This window comes from Centroberyx affinis, unplaced genomic scaffold (genome assembly GCF_046629955.1).
Source record: "Centroberyx affinis isolate AG114_WGS23_722 - 3 ecotype Tasmania unplaced genomic scaffold, CSIRO-AGI_Caff_v1 ptg001299l_1, whole genome shotgun sequence".
NCBI lineage: Eukaryota > Metazoa > Chordata > Actinopteri > Beryciformes > Berycidae > Centroberyx > Centroberyx affinis.
Genome location: NW_027279805.1, coordinates 240,234 through 262,252, shown reverse-complemented (window position 1 = coordinate 262,252; position 22,019 = coordinate 240,234). Strand labels below are relative to the sequence as shown.

The 22,019-nt window shown below is 38.8% G+C and overlaps 1 protein-coding gene across 2 annotated transcripts; it reads right to left on the bottom strand.

The window, feature by feature from the left end:
• Positions 1-288: 288 nt before the first annotated feature.
• Positions 289-19,167, bottom strand: LOC139649167 (otoferlin-like). 2 transcript variants are annotated; one of them, XM_071525496.1, is made up of 41 exons: positions 19,122-19,167; positions 18,345-18,471; positions 18,104-18,158; positions 17,852-17,983; positions 17,641-17,703; positions 17,450-17,534; positions 17,189-17,348; positions 16,735-16,921; positions 16,246-16,432; positions 15,616-15,839; positions 15,116-15,224; positions 14,309-14,489; positions 13,734-13,854; positions 13,405-13,505; positions 13,203-13,293; positions 12,991-13,107; positions 12,701-12,853; positions 12,367-12,556; positions 11,462-11,586; positions 11,079-11,213; positions 9,806-9,967; positions 9,574-9,693; positions 9,029-9,190; positions 8,602-8,764; positions 8,053-8,126; positions 7,802-7,828; positions 7,552-7,683; positions 7,366-7,438; positions 6,011-6,126; positions 5,629-5,766; positions 5,236-5,373; positions 4,879-5,006; positions 4,499-4,669; positions 4,051-4,211; positions 3,399-3,541; positions 3,198-3,286; positions 2,861-2,959; positions 2,485-2,726; positions 1,954-2,132; positions 1,330-1,430; positions 289-469 (listed from the first exon to the last, which is right to left on the bottom strand). In XM_071525496.1, the coding sequence occupies exons 1-41, from the start codon at positions 19,165-19,167 to the stop codon at positions 289-291; spliced, it is 5,388 nt and encodes a 1,795-aa protein (XP_071381597.1). The 2 variants fall into 2 exon arrangements, with proteins under 2 accessions (XP_071381597.1, XP_071381598.1); XM_071525497.1 differs by having other exon boundaries at positions 6,011-6,096; positions 7,372-7,438.
• Positions 19,168-22,019: the final 2,852 nt, after the last annotated feature.

Below are 22,019 nucleotides of genomic sequence, written 5' to 3'. Positions count from 1 at the left end.
GATTGTCAACACTGGACTATCTAAAAGTGTTACTGGCTTTCTAATATTCAGCAGAATATACTTATATATATAACTATCTGAAAGCCTGACTGTTTTTATCTCTATGGTTCATGGTATGACTCCTGGTCTACTTAAATCCGCAGGTTTGTTGCTTTTTTTGGTTTTAAAAAGGGTATGACTGAAGAGGGACTATAGATGGGGGGGAGTGGAGGTAGGGAAGATCTATCTAGAAGTCGATCCAGTTAGAGAAATCGCTGGAAGCTTCTGCGGAGGTGTCCGAACAACATCTCAAGCACCCATCATTTTCTTCACCATGTAACCAGGCATGCTGTAGAGGAAAAGAGCCACGATGGCCAGCAGTAGAAGAACGGTGACAATCTTGATGGCCAGCCACTTGTACTGGTTGCAGATCAAATGTTTTATGGCTTTGAAGGGAGTGAGGAACCACAGAAGGCTGGTGTCTGGACGGCTGGAAGGACAGAAACACAGATGTTTAGCAATACCGCCTCTAAGCCACATACTGTAGCCCACCCTACTGTTACTCTCTATGTAAGTAAATTTAGATGTAAATATAGTTGAAATTACTGAAACAAAGATATAGCAAAAGGTAAGAAAGAAAAACTATGCATTTTGAGAATTCAAAGATGATACTAGGTAGAAATATATAACAGAAATGAAGAAACACCAACTTACCATGTAAACCAAGAAGATCCTTGGTTTAAGTCCAGAACACGGTTGTAGTAAATTCGTAAAGATGTCTTTCCTCATGTCATGAAATTGATTATCATTGTATTTTATGAGTTTAAAGTTATTTTATTTATTTATTTATTTTTATGTCACAAAGCTAGGTTCTTTTTATGATTTATGATTGATTTTGCATTCGATTTTACGGATTTATTTTGTTTTATTGAACTTGATTGTATTAGGTCCTATGTTGGAGTTGGAGTGTTGAAGATTTTTTGGACAATGGACTGCAGCTGGAATTGAAGTTGTGTGCGTGTGTGTGCGTGTGTGTGTGTGTGTGTGTGTGCGTGTGTGTGTGTGTGTGATATGCAAAGCATAGCCTACTTCCCGTCCAGTCTGCACCCATTTTATATTTATAAAGTTTTGAGTTGAGCGCTCCAGTCCTTTATGTTGTGTGTGTGTGCGTGTTTATGTGCATGTGCACATATAAGTATGCTTGCATGTGTGTGTCTATGTGTGTATAACTCGGTAGAAGAGTAGAAACCAAAGAATAAATTAAAGCAAACAATGACGTTTGAGAAAAATAAGTCAAAAGAATAGTCAACAATGTAAAAGATGAAGATGTTGAGAGAACATCTTCCATACTTGGGTTTCTCCAGCGGCTCTGGTTCGTTGCGTCCTTCACCAACTGGGAATTTCTCAGCTTCCTCTCCTGTCAACAGGTGCAGCTCCGCTTCCACTTTTCCCTGCAAAGACAAATACGCTCTCAGTCATCATTGGGTTTACACTACAGATTGCAGTCTGACTTGATGTTACAAGTGTTACTCATACTAGCAACGACTAAAGTTTCCTGGGATTGTTCCCTTCCCAGTCTCAAAGCCCGACAGATCAAGCTTTATCAAACATCACACTCTTAAATTGGACAAACAGTAGAGTTCTAGTATATTATTTATCATTCAACTCATGTTAGAGTCGTTTCTCTTTGTAAATAATTATGTAAGTAGTTTTTGGCGCTTTGCCAGTTCACTGAACCAGTTAGAGACACTGAAGAAGAAAATGTTTTCACTTGTCATTTTTTGTACAGTTTTTTACTTTGTTTTGGATTGTGCTAATGGTATTTCTTTGATACTTTGATTTACTAAGAACTGTTTCGTTTCATTTGTATAGCGCATCATTTTTTAAGATTCAAAATTCACCATCTACACCTATTCCTGCAATATATGTTTCAATTTTGTTCAGTCATGACCATTTTGGTTTACTGTGACCCACCGTGAGTTCAAACTCATCATTTTCATCTCTGGCCACAAATGGCCACCAGCCTTTGATCCTCTTCTGTTTGAAGATGGAGACCATGGGCATCTCTGCTTCATTTGTCACCATTTCAATGGTGCACTGCTTGGCAGTCTTAGCACCACGAGGGAAACGGTTCAGGTCCAGCTCGATTGCACCTATGAAAAGAGACAATTTAATTGTTTTGTTTAAAATGCATGAAAAGTGAATTGGCATAATCAAGGAAAAGATTACGAACTCTTTAATAAACTATTGATCCAGTTCTTAAATAGAAAACACCTGAAGAGTTCTATTCCAAAACACAACATATCCATTTTGGAAAAAAAAAACATTACCTGACATTCATCATTCAATACCTCTAAAATATAAAGAATCCAGTCTGTAAAGGTATAATTATTTTGTCAACTAAGCCCTTAAGTTACCTACTATCCTTTGAAAAGCACCAAAATTCTGTGTTATCAATAGTGATAGATTAAGGCAGAGGTTATTATAACTGATTGACCACTGCACCTAAGAAGTCATCTGCAGAGAAATGGTCAGCGTCCCACACTTGAAGATTGAGACGAGCTGGGATCTTGTACTCGGTCTCATCCCAGGCAAACATGGACTCCTTTTTTGAGATGACAATCTTCTCCTCAGCCATGAGGTAGTCGAAGGGGTAGACAAAGCGCCAGTTGAAGTTGCCTTCCCCTGTGATGGAGTGGTAGTGGACGTCGGTGTCCTGCTTGTCCTCCTGCTGCCCTTTCAGCCAACTGTTACAGAAAGTAAACGGTGAACAGATTTACAATCTTCAACAACCGAGGTAGGTTGTTGTCAAAATTAGAATCAAATCAAATTTGAAAATACAGAAGGATACAAGAAAAACACATATCTAGCTTGTAATTACCCTCGCACAAATATATCACTGGACTTCTCGCCAGTGAAGATATCATCATCCTCTAGAACGACCTCATCTGTGTTCCAAACAATCACCCTCAGTTCAAACCTGGAGACAAGCACAAAAGAAAAGTTGTCAACAACATATATGATGACTCATTGGTTAATGGCAGAAAAACAATTTACGTAGTGTTCAAAGATGTTCCTATGATTACCTAAGTTTTCTGGCCCTGACTGTACTTTCCTATGCAGCAAGCCCCACCCATCTGGAACCTAGATAAGCTAAAACAAACTGTAAAAATGTCTTTGTAAAGGCTATTTGACCCAGGTGTGATTAGTGAACATACTTCTTTGGTTTCCTTGGTGCAATGTCAAGGGCAGGTCCAGGGGCAGTCATATCTTTAGGGAACATATCCACCCACATCTCAATTCTCCCCTAAAAACAACACAAGGAAACAACATTTTTAAGTAGGCAAGCACAGCTCACTCGTGGCAACAAAGACTGTTTGAAAGGTATAGTTGGTTGGAGTATAGCCAGCATGACGTACTTGTTCAATTCCTTGCTTATCAGGGTGGAGGAGTGGTCTTGTCTCCACATGTTCTGGGATCAGTTTGCAGCCGACCCGCGGGATTTCCTCCCAGTGCCTCAACACTGTCAGGGCCAAGTGTTCGTCCGTCTGCTTCTTCAAACCTGCCAAACATCATCAAATAAATCCAAGTATACAGCCAAATACAGTTTCTTTGTTTCTTTTGAAGTGAGATGCTTTGTTACCCTAAGGGTTTTTTTTTTTTATCTCATCTGCACACTTTTTTTCCCTCTTTCTTTCTGTGCTTCAACACCTTTATAGGTGCAAATAACAGAACTAAACAAAACCTGACTTTACCTGTGGGGGTTGTTTTGTGTCACACAATGCATAGAGACAACAGGAACAGAGGCTTGTGTTTTTGATGCAAGAAGACATATTTATGTGGTGTAATTCTATCTTTTACTTCACTTGAAATCACAACTTTGCATTACATTTTGGGTATTTAGCTGATGCTCTTATCCAGAGTGATAAATAATAAGAATAAAATCCTGTATCATCAACATTCCAAGCAGCCAGTACTAAGGAGAGCAACCTCCCATAGAGACATTTTACATGTCTCCTGGTAAGCATTCAATGGGAGAAACAAAATGGTGCGAGTGACAGCAAACCATACCATTTTCATCCTCTATCTCAGTCGCCGCCATGAAGACACGGTTCGCCACCTTCACCCTTCCTCCAGGCCCGTAGTGAGGCCCGTCCAGCTTGCCTTCCTTGCACAGCTTGGCCAGGATCTGTGTGGGTTTCATTGGGTCCCGCCATACATTGTAGCCATGGCTACAGAAAAGAGCAAAAGGAATGAAAGTCACATGAAAAATAATGAATGCTTTAAAACTATGATGACCTTAAACAGTGATCTTATGCCTCTTTTGTGGGAAAATGTGTGCCAGATATGTGGGGTTTGCCATGTAGTGCACATACGACTGTGTGCAGTAAAGATGCTGTAAAATCCACCTATCCAGTATTCCAAGCAGGATAAAACAATTGCTAAGAATTATTTACAACTACAATTTGTCCACAGTCTGCTCCACACTTCTACAGGCAAGTCGTCCTTTGATTCTTACATGGCATAGTTAGATGCAACACCACACGTGGCCCTGTGTTTGCTGTAGTAGCGGTTCTCAAGGTCAATTTTGGTTTCTCCAATCAGATCGTCAGTTCCCACCAGGTCCCAGTCAAAAATTGATACCGTTAGTGTGGAATCCATTGGGAATGTGGCTTCAATGTCAAAGGATCTGGTAGGAAAGGAAACATAGTATTTGTTATATTCTCATACATATTTAAGACATCAATAACTTCCTTATAATAATGACTACTACTATTACTACTACTACTACTAACACTAATACTACTATAATAATAATAACTTTATAAAATCATCTACAAAATTAATTTTCAGTGGAATGTAATGTACATTTATCAGAAATACAGCATTTCTACTTACTTGCCAAACAAAGGGTTCAGTTGTTTTGAGATGTAGTTCTCTTTGTCTTTGATCTCTGTCTTTCCCAGTTTGATTGCAATGTATGGATCTGCTTTCCCATTTATGTCTGCGGGATGCAGATCAGTCGCCTATCAAAAAAGATTTTAAAATTCATGTTCATACATATGGAGCTGGAATTGTCTTATTGTCATGTGATTGTGTAAAATTATAACTTTTAAATAACACAATGAACTTTATAATCCTACTTTTTCAGTATCCTTACAATTGGAGATTCCCTTCATGATAAACAGTAGTGTATTTACAACTGTATTCACTTAAAAAAGCAGTGAAAAAAACAGTGTAGAGTACATAACCTACCCTGATGACATAGACACGGACGAGGATATTAATGGGATCATTGTGAGGGATGTTCTGAAACATTCCCATGTTGGAGTCGAAGCCCATATCTCTGGACATGTCATCTGACATCGACACTTTGTACATGCACAGTGAGCCCTGGCACACACAAAGATACATAAACACATGAAGGGTTACATTCCAAAATGCTATATATCCATTTTGGGGGGAAAATGTTACAGAATATTCATTGCACAATTGATTATATCATCTAAAGCGGCAACAGTCTTCAGTAATAATAATCCATAATGAGCTTGATTTTCACTGGATATCACATTTAGATATAGACAAATAATGTAACTAAAACCAAAATAACTGATTTACTGTATGTCACACTAAACAATCCGTTCTTACTTTGAATTTTCCAATAATTCTGTCCTCGTCCGCCATGTTCTGGTCCTCATCATCGCCGCCCTTTCCCCTGAACAGGTTAAAAGTGTGCAGCCAGTCTTCGAAGTTGTCGTATTCGCTCTCCAGTTCCTTGGGATACACCTTGTGTGGAAACACAAAATGAATAAACACATTAATTGAGTATTTTATGATGCCATTGTTGAGTAAAGTGGCACCTTTTCATGGTTTGGACTTCCACCGGTCTGGTCTTGTCATGTATACTGTGTATATCAGCTGCTGTGTGGCAAGCAAATTTCCTCCATCCTATTCTATTCTGTTGTATTTTTTAACAAGCTTTGAGACGGGTCTTTCAGCAGTATAGTAGGTGCTAAGAACATTTCAGTACCTTCAGCTCATCCAGTTTTGGCTTCCTCCTCTCTGACAAATCAACAGGCTTCTTCTTTTCCTTCTTTCCTTTTCCTCTCTTGGTGCCTTTTACAGGAGAGTCATCAGGTTTGATATCTGAGTACAGGTTAGCGGCGAGGGTAGAGCGAGGGGGTGGGGGGGGTTGCAGGGTAAGGGAGCAGAGCACTCAAGACATGAATTCCACATGAAAGTTGCCAAACCAGCTGCTTTACTGCAATACAGCAAGCATAGTATTGAACTGTATACTGTTGCAGTATACAGTTCAGTGGGGATACTTGATTGGATGACAGGATCCTCTGGGGAGACAACAGCTGGACAGCCTCGGTAAAGACTTCCAGCTCACAGCTTGATTGGTTCTTTTCATTATCATTCACAGTGAAACATTTCTTTCTGTTACTGTTCACATAAACATCTAGATTACACCGTACAATAATATATGCAGTATACACCATAGAATACTTACAGTGCATACTACATTAACATGCATAATGTATTATGGTAAATTATAAATATGTGATGCTATACAGCCTGGAGCATGCAGCATGTAGGTCCAGCTGGACACAATCTGATATACAGATGGTTCTTTGATACAATTTTAACTTTATGCATGTTTCAAATGAATTTTATATCATTTTCTAAAATAGGTGTTCATCATGACAAATGATGCAGATTAATACATCTGATTAATCTGCCTTGTATGCTCTTACAATGTTATTATCATAATTACTAATTGACAACTTTCATGGCAAGCATATGGCTAATATGCATCTGAGAGGGAGAAGTGGACGGGCCCACTGTGTGGAAATTTGGATTCATGTCAGCATCTACATGGAGGCATTCTTGGGCTATGAGACTTGCATAGGTTCACTTTGCACTGCAGAAGAAAACAACAATCTGAGTTAGTGAGTTGATAAAAGATGAACATGCATGAACTTGGTTTGAATGGTCAAATAACATCTGGGTGAAACAACTATTTGCAAATAGTTCTTTATGGTTTGTTTTATCCTGCTTTGGTGCCAGATGGGTGGGGCTTTCTGTAAAGGAAAGTACAATACTAGGATTGCAAGAACTTGTAGATTATCACAGGAAAGTATTTTAAAGTTAATTTTGTAGTTTTTTCAATGATTTTACAACTTACTTGAGAGTAGGTGAGTCCTCCTCATACAATAAACCTCACTGATCTGGTTTCCAGCACGTTAAAACAAATACTAAGAATTATTTGCAGCTACTATTTGGCCCAGGAGGCACATGAAAGCACAAAATGGATAATACTGAACTTAAAATTCGACACAAAAACCCTACTCCAGTCCTTTTCAGGGTCTCATCTGGTTTTACCTCCACCATCTGCAAGATCCATGTCATCCTTGTCCTCTGAATCAGAAAGAGCTGCCTCTTGAGCCTTGAGAGCCTGTAGGAGCAGGATGTAATTTCTCAACTGTACTTATCAAGAGGGAAGCAAGATCTATCATAACATCACAGTTTTCTCAAAGTACTTGAGTGAACCGTTTTCCTATCTCTCACCTCTGTCAGAGTTTCAATGGAGGCAAAATATTTGGACCACCAATCCAACATGCTCTCGTCAAGTTCCTCTTCTTCAATCTCGTCGCCCTTCTTCCTCTTCTTCTTTTTCCCTTTTCCATCCTTCTCATCGTCCTTTTATACAAACAGTGTTCAGCCTCTTGTCAGTAAGGCTTTTACATTTCCTGAAACAACTTAAAATCTTTCGAATTCTGTCATAAAAGCAACCAAGGCACTTTCACATCATGCTTACCTCGACTTTGACCACAGCATCTGAGCACTAGGTAGAAAACCAGATTGGATAATGTGAAATCATGTAAGAACATTTTACAGTTCTAAAATATTAATCTTAATCTTCATCTGCTTGGCTCTTTACTCTTACTTCTATGTGATTTTAACTGCATTTTTGCTCATTTGCATTGTTGTATGCTGTTAGTGTGCACATTTTTATATGTCAAGTTTCTTTCTTAGCTAGTTGGATGGATAAAAAAAACAAAAACTCACAGAGTCTAGCTTGACCACAGTGTCCATCTTCTTAAAATTAGGCTCTTGTTCCAAACTGACAACAACAATTTCCTCTGAAAGATGAAACAGAGACGAGGAATGAATGTTTTTGTAGACATGAATACATTTTTTGTCACCAATTCTTTCTTTTATGAAGCTGGCAACACCACAAAAGTGCTGCAGATAAACCAATGTTAATCATTATAACTATTGTAACAATGTGTTCAACTGAGAGTGGTAACAGTGACACAGATGTAACTAGCTGGACCGGTTACATGCTGTACATTACAAAATTAAACTTATCATTAACTTTCATACCTGGGCATCATGTCATAGTTTGGAAAACACAGATCTAAAGGTTGATTTGCATGATTGCATGTATTTGCAAAGTAACAATAATATAGAGAAAACAATTTTGCTGATTTTTCAATGAAATACAGTTAGTCAATAAAATCCTATGACCATAAATTGACTTATAGCTTCTTTCGCTGGGTACTGGTCTAATGTGTAATATGACTCCAGGTTTTAGCTTATAAAGGGCCAGCCTACCTGTAGTGGACCAGTTGTTGGCCTGCTTGTCTGATGCCCTATGGATGAACTTCCGCAGGCTGGTGACAGCATGGGAGCCAACCAGGGTGTAGCGGCCGAAAGCCCTGCAGTCCACCACTCGGATGTTCAGCGGCGGGTGGAGCAACTCATTCTCAGGTAAGTCCTGACAAACAAGAACCAGAATGATTAGAATGAACCAGTTTGATTCGCAAGTATAATAAATGTGCAGGTATTTCTATTTGTGACATTGGTGTAAAGACAATAACTTAAGAACAAATAACAACAGTTGACACAAAATTTTAATTATGAGCTTTGAGTGTTTTCTAATGTGTGCGAAATATAAATATATCTATTTAAAAATAAAAATAAAATAAAATGTGAAAGCGAGTGAGTGAGTATTATTGGAATGATTTAAATGATAGAGTACCACTTCAAACCACTTGACAAGAGTGCTGAAGTTGGGGTTTTTCTTGTAGTTCGGGATGAGGGCGGACTGGACTCCCTTGCCGGCACATTCGATGTCCACACGGGGCCGGTCCACCTGGGCCAGGTTGACCCTCTTCAGGTCCCTCAAGCCCCAGAACAGCACCTGAAGAATAGGGATGGTCATTCACACTTATGCTAGTTGCTAATTTGTTGCTGCTTTGGAAAATTACATAACTGCAATTTTGATGTTTTTCTTTTTCTTGCTTGAATTTAAAGTGTACATGGTCATTTTGGTGTTAACGGTTGAGTTTCATGACCGTTAATTCCTTAAAACCTATTAAATCCCCATTATATTATTTAAAAAATACATGTACATGGATAAAAAAATAAGCATTGTTTTCTTCATTCCTGAGTAAATATTTGTTGCAGATACAAAGTTACTGTCACACAATATTGGCACGTTTTACACTGGTAATTACAAGTCAGTTACCAAGCCCTCTCTCAATCCATTACATTTCACATAAGTATAAATCACAAAGTCTTCACCTCAATCCTGTACTTGCTGAGGACGGGCCTGATGCCCAGTGGTACAGGCAGGATCGGGCCACGGTCCATATCTGTGGGACCATCTATGGGAGGCAGGTCAGCTTTCCCATTGGGGCCAATCTGACAGATGACAAAAGAAAGCTTTATTAAGCACTCTTACTCTCAATATGGTCTTCCAGTGAGAATGGTCATGATGCAAAACTAATCTCACAACTAACTTTGACAGACTAACCTGCAGCAGTTCAAAGGCTGCCAGCATTTCTCCGGCGGTGCAGTTCCCGCGGTAGATCTGATAGTACTCCAGTTGTGGAGGGAAGCGTGGGGGTCCATAGTGTTCGTCCGCCATCTTAACAACGGGCTTGGCAAATGTTCTGCCCATAAAGTCAGCTTTGCCCTGGAATTAAATGGTAGAAGAAGAGAAGGTACGTAGTGGGGATAAATCTAAGTTAAACAAAAGTCCAGACCACAAACTCTGGTCTGAATATTTGAAAGAATGATCTTTTAAAATTCATCAATGTTCATGTTACAACAGCTTTACAAAAAAAAAAAAAAAAAAATGGTCGCTCATAATACGTCATTGATCATTTGATATACCCTACCTACAGGGAGAAACATGGCTTGAGATGCGCATGTTTCCAGGCAGAGAATAGACAAAGGAGCAATGAAGACAAAAGAGCAAAAAAAAACAACAACAAAAAAACATAACAAAAACAAGATACCTAACATAACCAGTGAACTGCAAAACAGGAGTGCTATAGTAGTGCTATATCTCTCTTGCAGTTAGTGGTTATAAAGAGTCCAAAGCTCTACGGTGACAACATACAAAAAGCACAAATTTAATTTAAAGGAATGCAACAGGCATAAGTCGATCAAGGGGACACCACACGTCCTCATGAACTGCTGTGAATTAACACAAAGTCCGCTGATACATATCTTATTCCTCTTGCATGCCTTTGGATATACAGTGCAATCTACTCTGCACACAGTACAGTGCCTCTACAATACTTCAAGCCATCAGAATCCACACTCTACTTATCCAAAGGGTCATCCAAAACAATGGTGTTATTCATAGGAGCAAATATAGAATTGTCAGTCAGTAAAAGCATTCTTTCAAATATAATTCATATCAGGTTGCTAAAGACACAAACAAAAGTGGTACATCTTAAAGGGTTACTAAAAAATCACCAACTTACAAAGCAAAATAAAAATAATATAATATAGATATTGTATGGTACAACTTACAGATCGATTCAACTTTCAATGGTATGAATAATCAAATTACAGTGTATTATTGAAATGCAGAAACCCATTCGTATTTGAATGACATGTTTAGCCTTACATTTCAAGTGGAAGACAGACACTCTTACATTATTAAGATGATCTGAAGAGCAAGGTAAGGTAAGCAAGGTGTTGCTATCTGGAAATTCAAGCTGTGTGAAATTAGACTGTTTGTTTCCATTAATTCAGATGGAAACAGAGGCGCCTCTATTCAAAACCCCCCTTACCACTGTGTCCTGGTCATAGATTTCAAGGACAATAATAGGAGGGTCGTCCCGCAGTTCGCTGGCCGTTCCAAACAACTCCACGTTCTCAAAAACCAGCAGCTGGTCCCATGTTGGGCAGAGAGTCTCAGCCAGCACCTGGGAAGAAATGCAAGAAAAAAATCAGACAACTCATTTCAAGTGCTCCGATTTCACTGACCCTCCAAGATTAAATGACTGAATTTGTTGAATTTGCGCTGTTTTGTTAGTTAGCCCTTTGCATTACAACTATAAACTCCAAACTCCAAACTCTTAATAAAAGTGTGGGACCCGCCATGAATCAAATTGAGGGACTTTTGAGTTGACTTTTGACCTTGTATCCTAAAAAGCCTTTCTAGCGCTCTCACCTCAGTGACTTGGCTTTGTGTGGAGAAGAAGACTCTGGCAAAGGGATCAGACAGGCCTGTGCTGTCAGCGGCAAACAGGCTGCGAGCCTGGTACATATGGACCCTCAGCTGGAAGATCTGCTTCACTGTGGAGAGATATGGAAGCTCAGAAAATTAATCCATAATAATAATAATAATAATAAACAACTTTATTTGTATAGCACCTTTCATACAAGAAATACAGCTCAAAGTGCTTTACAACAAAGAAATGACATGCACCAAGTGCTTCACATAAAACTTGATAATAATAGCAAAAATAAGATAAAGATGAGAATAGAATACATAGCTTCACATGAAAACAGACATAGAATAGCATAAAAACAGGGATAGATTGGCATAATTAATGTTAAATAAGATGGAGAATAAAACCCACTTGATAATAATCATAACATAAGATGGAAAATAAAACCCACTGAATAATAATAATAAAAATAAAGTTAAAAAATAGATAACATAGAATGCATAAAATCAAGTCAAATACAACATTTTAAAAGAAGTGCAGCAGTGCATAAGTGCAAATTACTTTACATTACTCAATAAATCACTTATAATGTATATTGTTCATTTGAAAAGTTAATTTTACAAATGTTGGAATTATCTTCATTCAAGTTCATTACTCTAAAATATGGAGGATCAGGTTTAGAGTGTTATCATTTTGTCAATTGCGAACTCAAGTTATCAATTAATTACCAATATGTTTTCATTTTGTTCTATCAATAATTTTGTAAGAGTTGGTGTCATTTTTTCCAAATGTTGATATCTCTTTTTAGAGCGAACATCTTCTTTTCATACTGTGAATGCAGTTCATATTGAAGATGCATGTATGGTTGTAATATGTGCTGTTGTGAATTGGATGGCACCCTTACTCATGTAGGTGAGGCTGATGGGAGGTGAGGATGGCAGGCCAGGTCCTTTTGACAACTTGTTCTCCTCAAAGCCGTTGGGCAGGCCGCTCAGGTAGTCTTTGCGCTGTCTGTTCAGACCCAGCCACAGATAAATCTCTATCTTGGCCTGCACCGTCCAGCCAGCAGGCCCAAAGCCTTTCTTACCAGGGATCTTTGATATATGAGAAAAAAAAAAAACAATTATGAAAAACAAAATCATTTTATAGTGGCAAAAGAAATCATGGTTACAAATAATAATGGTGCTTAGCAGACTGAGTGCCTTTTGATTATTTTACAATTCTGAGTACAGACTCACCCTCAGAAAGATTGTTTTGACTTTGCCACAGTCCTTTCCAGTCTCTTCCTCCAAATTAGAAAAAAGGATGTCTTTGGAAGGGACACGGGCGTAAGCAATACGCTTTCCATTGCTTATCATCCATATAAAGACATCAGGGACACTGTGTTGAGGCTGCAGTAAAAGAACATTGCATTACATGAATTAAATATTTCACCTTACCCTATTATTCAAATAACCACTTTGAAACATGCAACAACAATACCATGTGCATACGGTGGACACATACAGTATAATGCTGCATATCTTACTTCATCAGCCAAGAAGCGCAGCTTTAGGAGGAAGTTCTGAGCCAGTTTGATTTTATCCCTCACTGTGCTTTTCTTCACCTGTGTCCTCATGGTCTTTGCCTGCTGGCCTATGCTCTCCTAAAAGCAGAAACAGCCTGGTATTTAGCATGCAGATACAAATATTTACAATACAAATGTAGAAGAAAAACATGACTCCTTTATGCTTGACATACCACTTCTGCCATGCACAACTTCAGTCTCTCCCTGTCAAGCTTGGTTCTCCCAGACTGATTCTGGTCCTTGTTTGCCAGCGATAGAAACTGACTGAAAGAATTGGAGCTCAGTCAGTTTGAAAGTCTATTATGATCCATTACGATCCATTACGATAAAACAGCTAGTTTTTATAATATGAAAGGGAAGTTTGTAACTAAAGACCTGCATCCATGGCTGAGTTCCTCCAGGACGCCCCTAAGCCTGCGCTCAGGATAGGCCTTTTCTGTCTTGATGATCTCTTGCACGTCATTCAGACCGTCCTCCTGTAGAAGCAGTGGAAGATGTTTGCATATTGACAATAATAAAAATGCACCTCTGGCTCAATTAATGGTCTTTTTTCATTAAGGCTCACTCAGCAAAAAGAACAGGAACCCTATGGTTCAGGAACCCTATTCAACTCCCAACAGACAAATTAACAAAACTCCTTAGACAACTGATTGGTTTGTTTCTTTCATACTATGCTTACTGTATTGGTAAAGTGTATGACTTGCCAGTTTATGTGCAATGTTGTCTATAATGTTGGCGTTGTACAGCCTCCTTTTCTGGTCCTGCCACCAGCTCTTGATGTAGATGCATGGCTTCCTCTCAAAATACGGCAGGTGGAAGTAGTTCCTGTGGACACAAACCACATGACAGGAATAAGTTCAATCGAAAATAGAAAAAAATCACCTGGCTGCTTAATAGTGGCATATATGTTGTGATATTGATTGATGTGCACTTTTCCTATAAACTATATATCTAACAAACTAAAGAGACTCAATGTGAAGGCTTTCATTCTAAAATGCTATGCATTGAATTTGGAAAAAATGCTACCTGAAACTCATCATCCAATATTTTTAAAAAACACAGGATTCTATCCTTAAAAATATTACAATTTTATAGGGAATAGTCTTATAATGAGTTTAACAGTAACCCATGCTTGTTGCCAGCAATCATTTTATAAGAGGCACCTTGTCAGGCATCAGTTTTTCTTTCAAATAGTAAATACTGATTTTGGAATGAGCTCTTTCTATATTAGCTTGTTGTTCTGTGCACTGCCATTCTATGATGATGATATTGCTCTGACCGGTCAGTGATGACAGGTTTCATGGGAGGAGTGACAGCCACTGAAGTCAGGTCGTCGTCATCGTCCATCTCCTCCTCACTGGAGTTCTGGATCAGTTCAGATTCCTCCTCGTCACCATCGCCTCCCTTTCTCCCCTTTGTTTTCGGCTTGACGACCCCATCAACCTCGTTTCCATAGTTACCTGGCAATCAGCAACTATGTTAACAGTCACACCAAAAAAATGTGCTGTATTGACACCTTACGATGATGAGCAGGCCCAATTGGATCGGCTTTCATATACCCAATTTTTCACACGTGGCCCCAAATGGCAGTGAGAGGTAGCTGATTGAATTTTGAGCACCTCAATACTCAGAACTCATGTAACCTGATGTCAGTAAACTACAGACAGCACACTCATGTTTACCAACCCTGCCGGTCTGTGATGCTTTATACCAAAACCTATAAAAGAGGACAAATAAGGCAAAAGATCTAACCTTGGTGCGCTCGTGCACTGCTGTTTAGGCACAAGTTTTCTATTTTGCTCTTAAGTTTTGATTCGTCGCTTCCTGTGCGCAGAGATTTCCTGCCAGTGACCATACCCAACACCAAAATTTCATTTGGGCAAAAAGGGCAAATCTACGGGGCCTCAATTAGCGGGGATGGGATGCATATTGCAGCTTTAATACTAAAAATGTTGTATAGAGAATTCAGATTTCCACAAACTTTTGTTCAAAAATTCCACTGTGATGACAGATTCTGTTTGGGCCTGATGATGAGACAGTATCAGACAACAGGACAGTATGATAACGAGTATGTAATGGAAATTACCTATGGCGACCTCAAAGCTGATGGGCTTATCACCAATCTTTCTGTCAATCATTGTGGCCTCGAGGAATGAACCAAAGAGAAAAAACTCCTCCATCTTCCCAGTGGCGGTCTGTGAACATGAACAAACAAATGTCAGTATCTGAGCCAAATTGTAACAGTAAATTGTTGAACTATAACAGCACACTATGTAATCTGGTGTGCCCCGAGAATCCTGTAATATGAGCTATCTGACAGTCCTGGCTTGGCAAGAATTGAATCCCTCAGGACTCCCACAGAGCTTTGGGGTTACAGTCCCTCTGTGCTCAATTTAATTTACTGTGTGACTTACATTGTCCTCCAACAAAAAAGAAGCTACATTAACGCAAATAGCGGGTTAATAATGCACCAGGTGGGCTAAATAAAGATAATCAATAATTCAAAATAGCTGCATCACAATGACCTGTCACCAGGAGAAACAATGGGCTTCTTCTGCTTGGCTGCCCATCCAGGCAGGGACCCACCTCTGAGATGTTGGGCACTCCCTCCACCTGCACCTCTGTGGAGCTGGTAATTTCAGGCGAGGCGGTGTCCAGGATCTCCATGCCCAGGCTGATGAGCAGGCGGGCCCTGAAGGACACCCCCTCACCCAGCCCCTCATTCAGCTCCTGGTACTCGTCCATCAGGGTGTAGGTACGGGTGGAGCCATACATGTTCACCCAGGCGGGTCCCAGCGTGGGAAGAAAGCCTGAGAGTTATAGAGTAAATGAGCATCTGAAAAGGTACTACTGAACTACTGAAGGCACTACTTAAAGCTGCACAAAGTCATTCTGGTTTGAAGGAAAAACGACTCGTATGATAACAATTCACAAACGTTTAGAACTTACTCAATCTGATCCTATATCCAAAAGAAGCATTTTGAAGCTAACCTGAAGGATGCTTGCTTGTATTGGAAATGTGTAGAGACAAAAAGTTACCATCTACTACTAGCTACTGTCCAGCTTCAAACAATGTTTCAGTGATCCAGATTTCTACTAGGAATACCTTATGTATCCAGTGCTAAGGCTATATCATTAAGGTTTTTGACATTTCAGAGGTTCAAATTTCCCTCCCCAAAATTTGATTAACTTCAAGACCAAGTCATCATGAATCACCTTTGTCTCCATCATTAGCAATCTTCCGCAGGTCAATGAAATGTGTTCCTATGGCCACATCGTTCACTTTATCTGAGTCGCGGAGCTGGATCTTCATGCGTTTGCACAGTGGTGGAAACATCTCGGTGAAAACAATTTGCTCATTCCAGATGGGCTCATAGCAGCTCTTTTGAACTGATGTTTTCCCCTGTAATCACACATTACAATCACATGTATACTTGTTACAAAACAAGGACGGGTTCCATTCACTTTCAAATGAATCAATTCAAGTGGATTTCAAGTGGATCTTTAAAATTTGAAAATTGAAAATATTTTGCCATAAAACAAGGTTCTTAGATCAAGTCTTTACAGAAACTGTTGACAAAAAATGCTCTTATCATAAAAAAAAGAATTGTAGTTTTGATTTATATTTTTACTTGGGTGGATTGAAAGGGAACTCAAGAGGCAATCACATTTGAGTGAAAGTTTGTGATCTTTGCTATCACTTACCTTCTGCCCAGCAAACTGGACTTGGACATAAGGATCAACCAGGTCCTTATTCTCTCCTATAAAGGCCTTTTTGACATTGGCCATGATGCTGGTGTTCATTCTGGGGAGTCCCTCTGCTCTGTAGATCTTCAGATAGTAGCGAGCCCACTGTCGCTCTGCAGGAACCCCTTCTGGCAACAGGAGATTGCTGAAGCAGGGATGGGAAAATGGTGAAATGGGTTAATTAACAAAATATTCACATATTCAAGTGCAGGATTTTCTACATTAACTTTAAAATGCTGAAATCAAAAATTGTGAGGGATAAAGTAGTAATTTACAGTATGAATAATACTTGTGTGAATAAATTCAGCTTTATAACAACAAATTTGTTTTCATGTTTATTCTTTGTTGGTCCTTCCTGAGGATTTCGTCTTTGCAAGAACAATTCATTGATGTTCAATAACATTTTATTTACCCCTCGATGTCATCTTCATCAGACTCATTGGCCTTGTGCGGAGTTTTTATATTGTCTCCTTTGGCCACAACTGCAATGTCACATTTAACGTAGCCCTTGCACCCCGCTGTGATGTCATCAGGGTCGGACAACACAGCCCATTTGTGGTAAAACTGATGTTCTGTAAAACAATAGAGAAAAGAAATTCAACATACACTTAAATATCAGTATTGTCATCATACATGTGTAATTAAAAAAGCCTTGTTTTCATGAATCCTTTACCTTGCTGGAAGTAGATTGTGCCGACATCCAGTTTGAAAGTTCCAACCAGTGTTCCACTACGCAGAAGGTTTTTGGAGTGGATTACCTAAGGGTTGGTTGAGGGAGTAAAAATTGATGTGAAACAGGAAAAACAATGTCTTGCAACAAACTATGGGAATAATATGAATTGGTTAAACTGTTAAACAACTTACAGACAACTTCAAGATTTTGTCAAACATAACATCTGGAGGGACATGGAAGTCGAACACAAAATACTGGAAAAACAAAAAAACAAAAACAAGTTAGGATTATAAAGTTGGCTGGACGTTGACTTTGTATTTAGTTACATGTCAAAAAATGCCGCATATAGATATGAAATATGTTTTAATGATTGATGTGATTGGCCCTACTATTACTGTTCACCTCATTGTAGTATGGGCAGTTGGTTGACTCCTTCATTGACGTGTATTTTTTATCTTCTCCAATCTCCACACAGACCACAGGATCCATGTTCAATCCCACCAGCTGTCTGGCCTCAATTACTGTCACACTGACCTGGAAATGAATGAATGATTGATTGATTGATTGATTGATTGACTGATTGACTGATTGATTGATGTAGATTATAACAAATCTTAAGGAACTGGGACAATGACTTTATTCTTATTCTCTTACTTGGTAATCCACTGGTCTTCCAGCGCTGGGTTCCATCTTTATGTCTGGTTTTGATCTGTACAATAACAAAGTCAAACTCATGTGAGTCCTAAGTTTGCTCAGTGATAACAAAATATAACTCATCTGAGCTACAGACACAAGCAGAGCCTTGTATCCATCATATTTGGCACGCAGGCTCTGGACACAAGCTCCATAAGAACAATAGGGTTAAAAGGAAATCCATATGCATAAACAAACTCGCCTCTTATTGGATACATTGGTGGTGACGGCTGTGACTGAGGCCAGTGAGATGGTGTCAGGATCCGGGCCTCCTCCCATGAACATGCCCTGTCGATCCAGGTCCTCTGTCTCCAGAATAGCTGGCTCATCTGGAGATCACAGGAAAGATACACAATAAGGACAACCGGAATTGTAGCAAGAAAATAGTCCGCTACCTAAAGAATGGAGATCTTGAAAGCTCATTACATACATGCAATATGGAGCCCCCTGTTGAAATACTGTCTCCCCCCTGAAAGCTTTACTTACATTGTGATGTATTGAATTGAAGACTATTTTTTTCTGAAATTCATGCTGTGAGCTTTTGATACAAGTACTGACAATATGTGACAGCTGAACATGATCATACATGAATTTAAAAGCTGTAAAGAGTTGCAATATTTGTTAACACTGACAAGTGTTAACAAATATTCCAAAAAGAAAGTTCCAAAAAGCTTATTTTCCATTTACAAGTAAAATTATTCAAGAACATGTATGAGTTTATCCAAAATTTAGAAGGTCAAGCAACTGCTGCATAGTATCTTTCAAGACTGGAATCAAATTTGACAAAGCATGAGAACACCTTTAGTGCTTTGGTGTGACAGAATGTGTTTTAGTGGGTGAAATGGGCTGGAGTTCAGAGGACTAGCATCACTAAGGGAAACCCTGACAGAAATGTAAGTGAACATGAGTTTGTAATATCAGCCTGCATTTCCCAGCCGCTTTGACCTCATCTACTGGCACACATCGTTGCTACTGATACCTCCGTTCCTGTCCTCCTTGTGTCCGCGGTGCTTACTGCGCTTCATGGTTCAAAACAGGCCTTTTCTTGCTCTGTAAAGGAAGTTGATGGTGATCGTTTAAAAACTTTGCCTTCTATTATATTATTATTATATAGGAATATTATTATTCCTATAGATCTTGTACATTTGATGATTTAAAAAAAATCAAGATTTTCAACTCCAAGGCTGAATTCATTGAAAACCAAATTAGTTTACTCATATTAACTCTTCATTTCCTATTCCTATTGCTAACTGCTCTCAAGAAAGTATTGAGAGCAAATGGAAAATTCCCTAAATTATTCAGAGAATTTGCTTTTTACCAACACATCAAACCCAGAATGTAGTTCAAAGTATCACAACAAAACTTGTACTTAAAACTTACAGATTACACAACATATTCAAGCATTGTATGCATGCCAGCATTTTTAGAGGGGTATCTGTGTGCTACCACACCCTCGTTTAGCCTCCAATAGGGGCTTTTAATTATTCAAATCAACTGACCTTAATACATCAATTAAAGAGGATACATTTCACATGCATTGTGGAAAATAATACACTTAAAATAATTAGTCTGCATAGTGAATTTTCCATCTAGGTTGAAATGCTCAACCATGACGACCAACTGAGCCATTAATTTAGAAAGATGACCATTTTTAAGGGAAATATAGTTGGCTAAAATTCAGTCATGAAGGGCTGACACTTTTTCCGCTAAAAGTTTTGTTTACACCATCTGAACATTTGTTTTACATTTTCAGAGTCAAATGTAATTCCCCCAAACAGCAAACAATACAGGAACACAAATTATGTACTGTATATTTATAACTCATGACAAAGGAGTACATTGACCTGAATCTTAGTCAAAGCCAAGTGTTTAGCAAAATGATGAAGCACCCATATGAACTACATTTTACACAGAAAAAGCCACAATCATAAAGTCTATAATACCCAAAATGCATGCATGAGCAATATAAGACCAACTGCAAAGAACTTTGAATGTTAAGTTCTACATATTTCTGTAGTCTTCCAAAACCAATTAGTTGGCTAACAAACCAATTATTAACTGTTGAACAAGTGTCTCAAAAAACAGACGGTAGTTTTTGAAAATATGCTGGAAAACCTTGATGCCTAGACGCCAAAGCCATGCTTTGTCACACCAGTCAACATCATTCCTTAACATGATGTTGCTACTGAATTCATGGAATAATATCATACATACCATACAAGAAAATGGCACTCTTGTCTCCTTCCTCCGACTAGCTCCAACAGGTTCCTTGCAAGGGAAAAAGACCCTGAACTTTCTTTCTCTAAAATGGAAAGCAATACTACATAACCATTTTCGACACTTACTTAGCAGTAAGAATAAGGCCACAAAGTAAAGTTGCACAGAAAAGAATTTGGTTCGCCCAGGTCTGAAGTTGGGCAGGAGTGATGTGATACGCCAATGAATAGTGTATGAGTGTTGAACCCGAGACTGGTAACTATAACTAGGGACTGCTGAGAGACGTCACAGTGAGCAGAGTCTGCCAATCCACACAGGCTGTGAACAGAATAAGATGTTTTGAAAATATATTACTCAAATCCTAAATCATATAACTTTTAAGGATAGGTTGCGGAAAAGGCCGACCACCAGCTTTCACACACAAGCCCTCCAACTGATTAATCCAATTCTTAAATTGTTGTAGAGCGTTTACTAGAAATTGTGTAATTAGGCTACATAATGGAGTTATCCTGACCCAACTAATGAATTTACAGTGTTGGGAAGTACTAGATGTTGCATTTTCATGCATTTAGGAAGCATGTAAGTAGCTGGCACTCTACAAGGAGCAAAGAAAGACACAAATTATAGTCTGTCCTTTTTGTATTCAGAAAGAGATTGGCACAGTGTACCCATTTGTAAAGTAATATCAAAACAATACTACACTGAAAAAGCTGAAAAAATGATGTCAGTGTGAGAAAAACATGGGCTAATCAATAAATTGCCACGTCACATGTGATAGAATTTCATGCAAGTAAACAAAATCAGTCCAGCCAAGTTGGAAGAATGCCCCGTTCAATCATTAATAGGGTACTGCTCCAAATTGGGTCTTGGTGCAGACACACTGTCCTGTATCATGGAATCACCAAAAGCTGTCAAGCCTAGTGTTTTGAAAGTCTTCAGGTTTAAGGTTTAATACATCGGTTTTCACTATGTAACATGTGATGTTAAGTGTTGTTCATAAAATGATGCCTAAAGTTTATTGTAGTGAAGATGAAATCAGAAGGACATGGCATGCAGTCTTCTCTCACAAACTGAAAAAGGGGCAGTAGGAAAAACCATTGGTTATAGTTATTTTACTGAGCTGAGGCATGCATTAACAACTTCTATTCAAATAAAGCTTCTATTGAATGCTGAAGTACAACTCATCATCTCATCAATTACACATACAGCCAGCCTGTAAGCCATACGTCAAAGTCTAAAGTTGCTGGTATCCGATGAAACAAGGTTTTCAATTATTTAAGCGCTCCAGTCAGTGTTGCATGTGTCATCCTCATTATGTGAAGGTATCACTGCTCACAACAAAAGAAATAGATTTTGCTTAGAGAGAATATCTGGAAAACGTGTAATTCTACTTATTAGGTTGGGGAAATACTGTATCTTAACGTTTTACCCATTTAAGAAAGTGCTGGAGTACCATGTGACAGGAATACACTATATAAACCTATGATCTAATTAGTGTGATTTACTATTCAATTGCATATCCCTATCAAACATCATAATCAACTACATTGAACTGCTCTTCCTGTGTCTTTCTTTATCCATGTCTGTAACGGATGTATCCTTTCCTGGCAACTCAGCAGCAGGTTGCAAGGCACAGGAATCAGATGGAGATGTGTGATAC

Bases quoted from the DNA above. Each gene is read 5' to 3' on its own strand.
- LOC139649167 (XM_071525496.1), bottom strand. From the start codon at position 19,167: ATGAAGCGCAGTAAGCACCGCGGACACAAGGAGGACAGGAACGGAG. The intron at 5,007-5,235 runs GTAGGTTATGTA...CTTTTTTGATAG, and splicing joins TCCGTGTCTATGTCATCAGG to GCGACTGATCTGCATCCCGC. The intron at 2,960-3,197 runs GTATGTTCACTA...GCTTGTCTCCAG, and splicing joins GCACCAAGGAAACCAAAGAA to GTTTGAACTGAGGGTGATTG.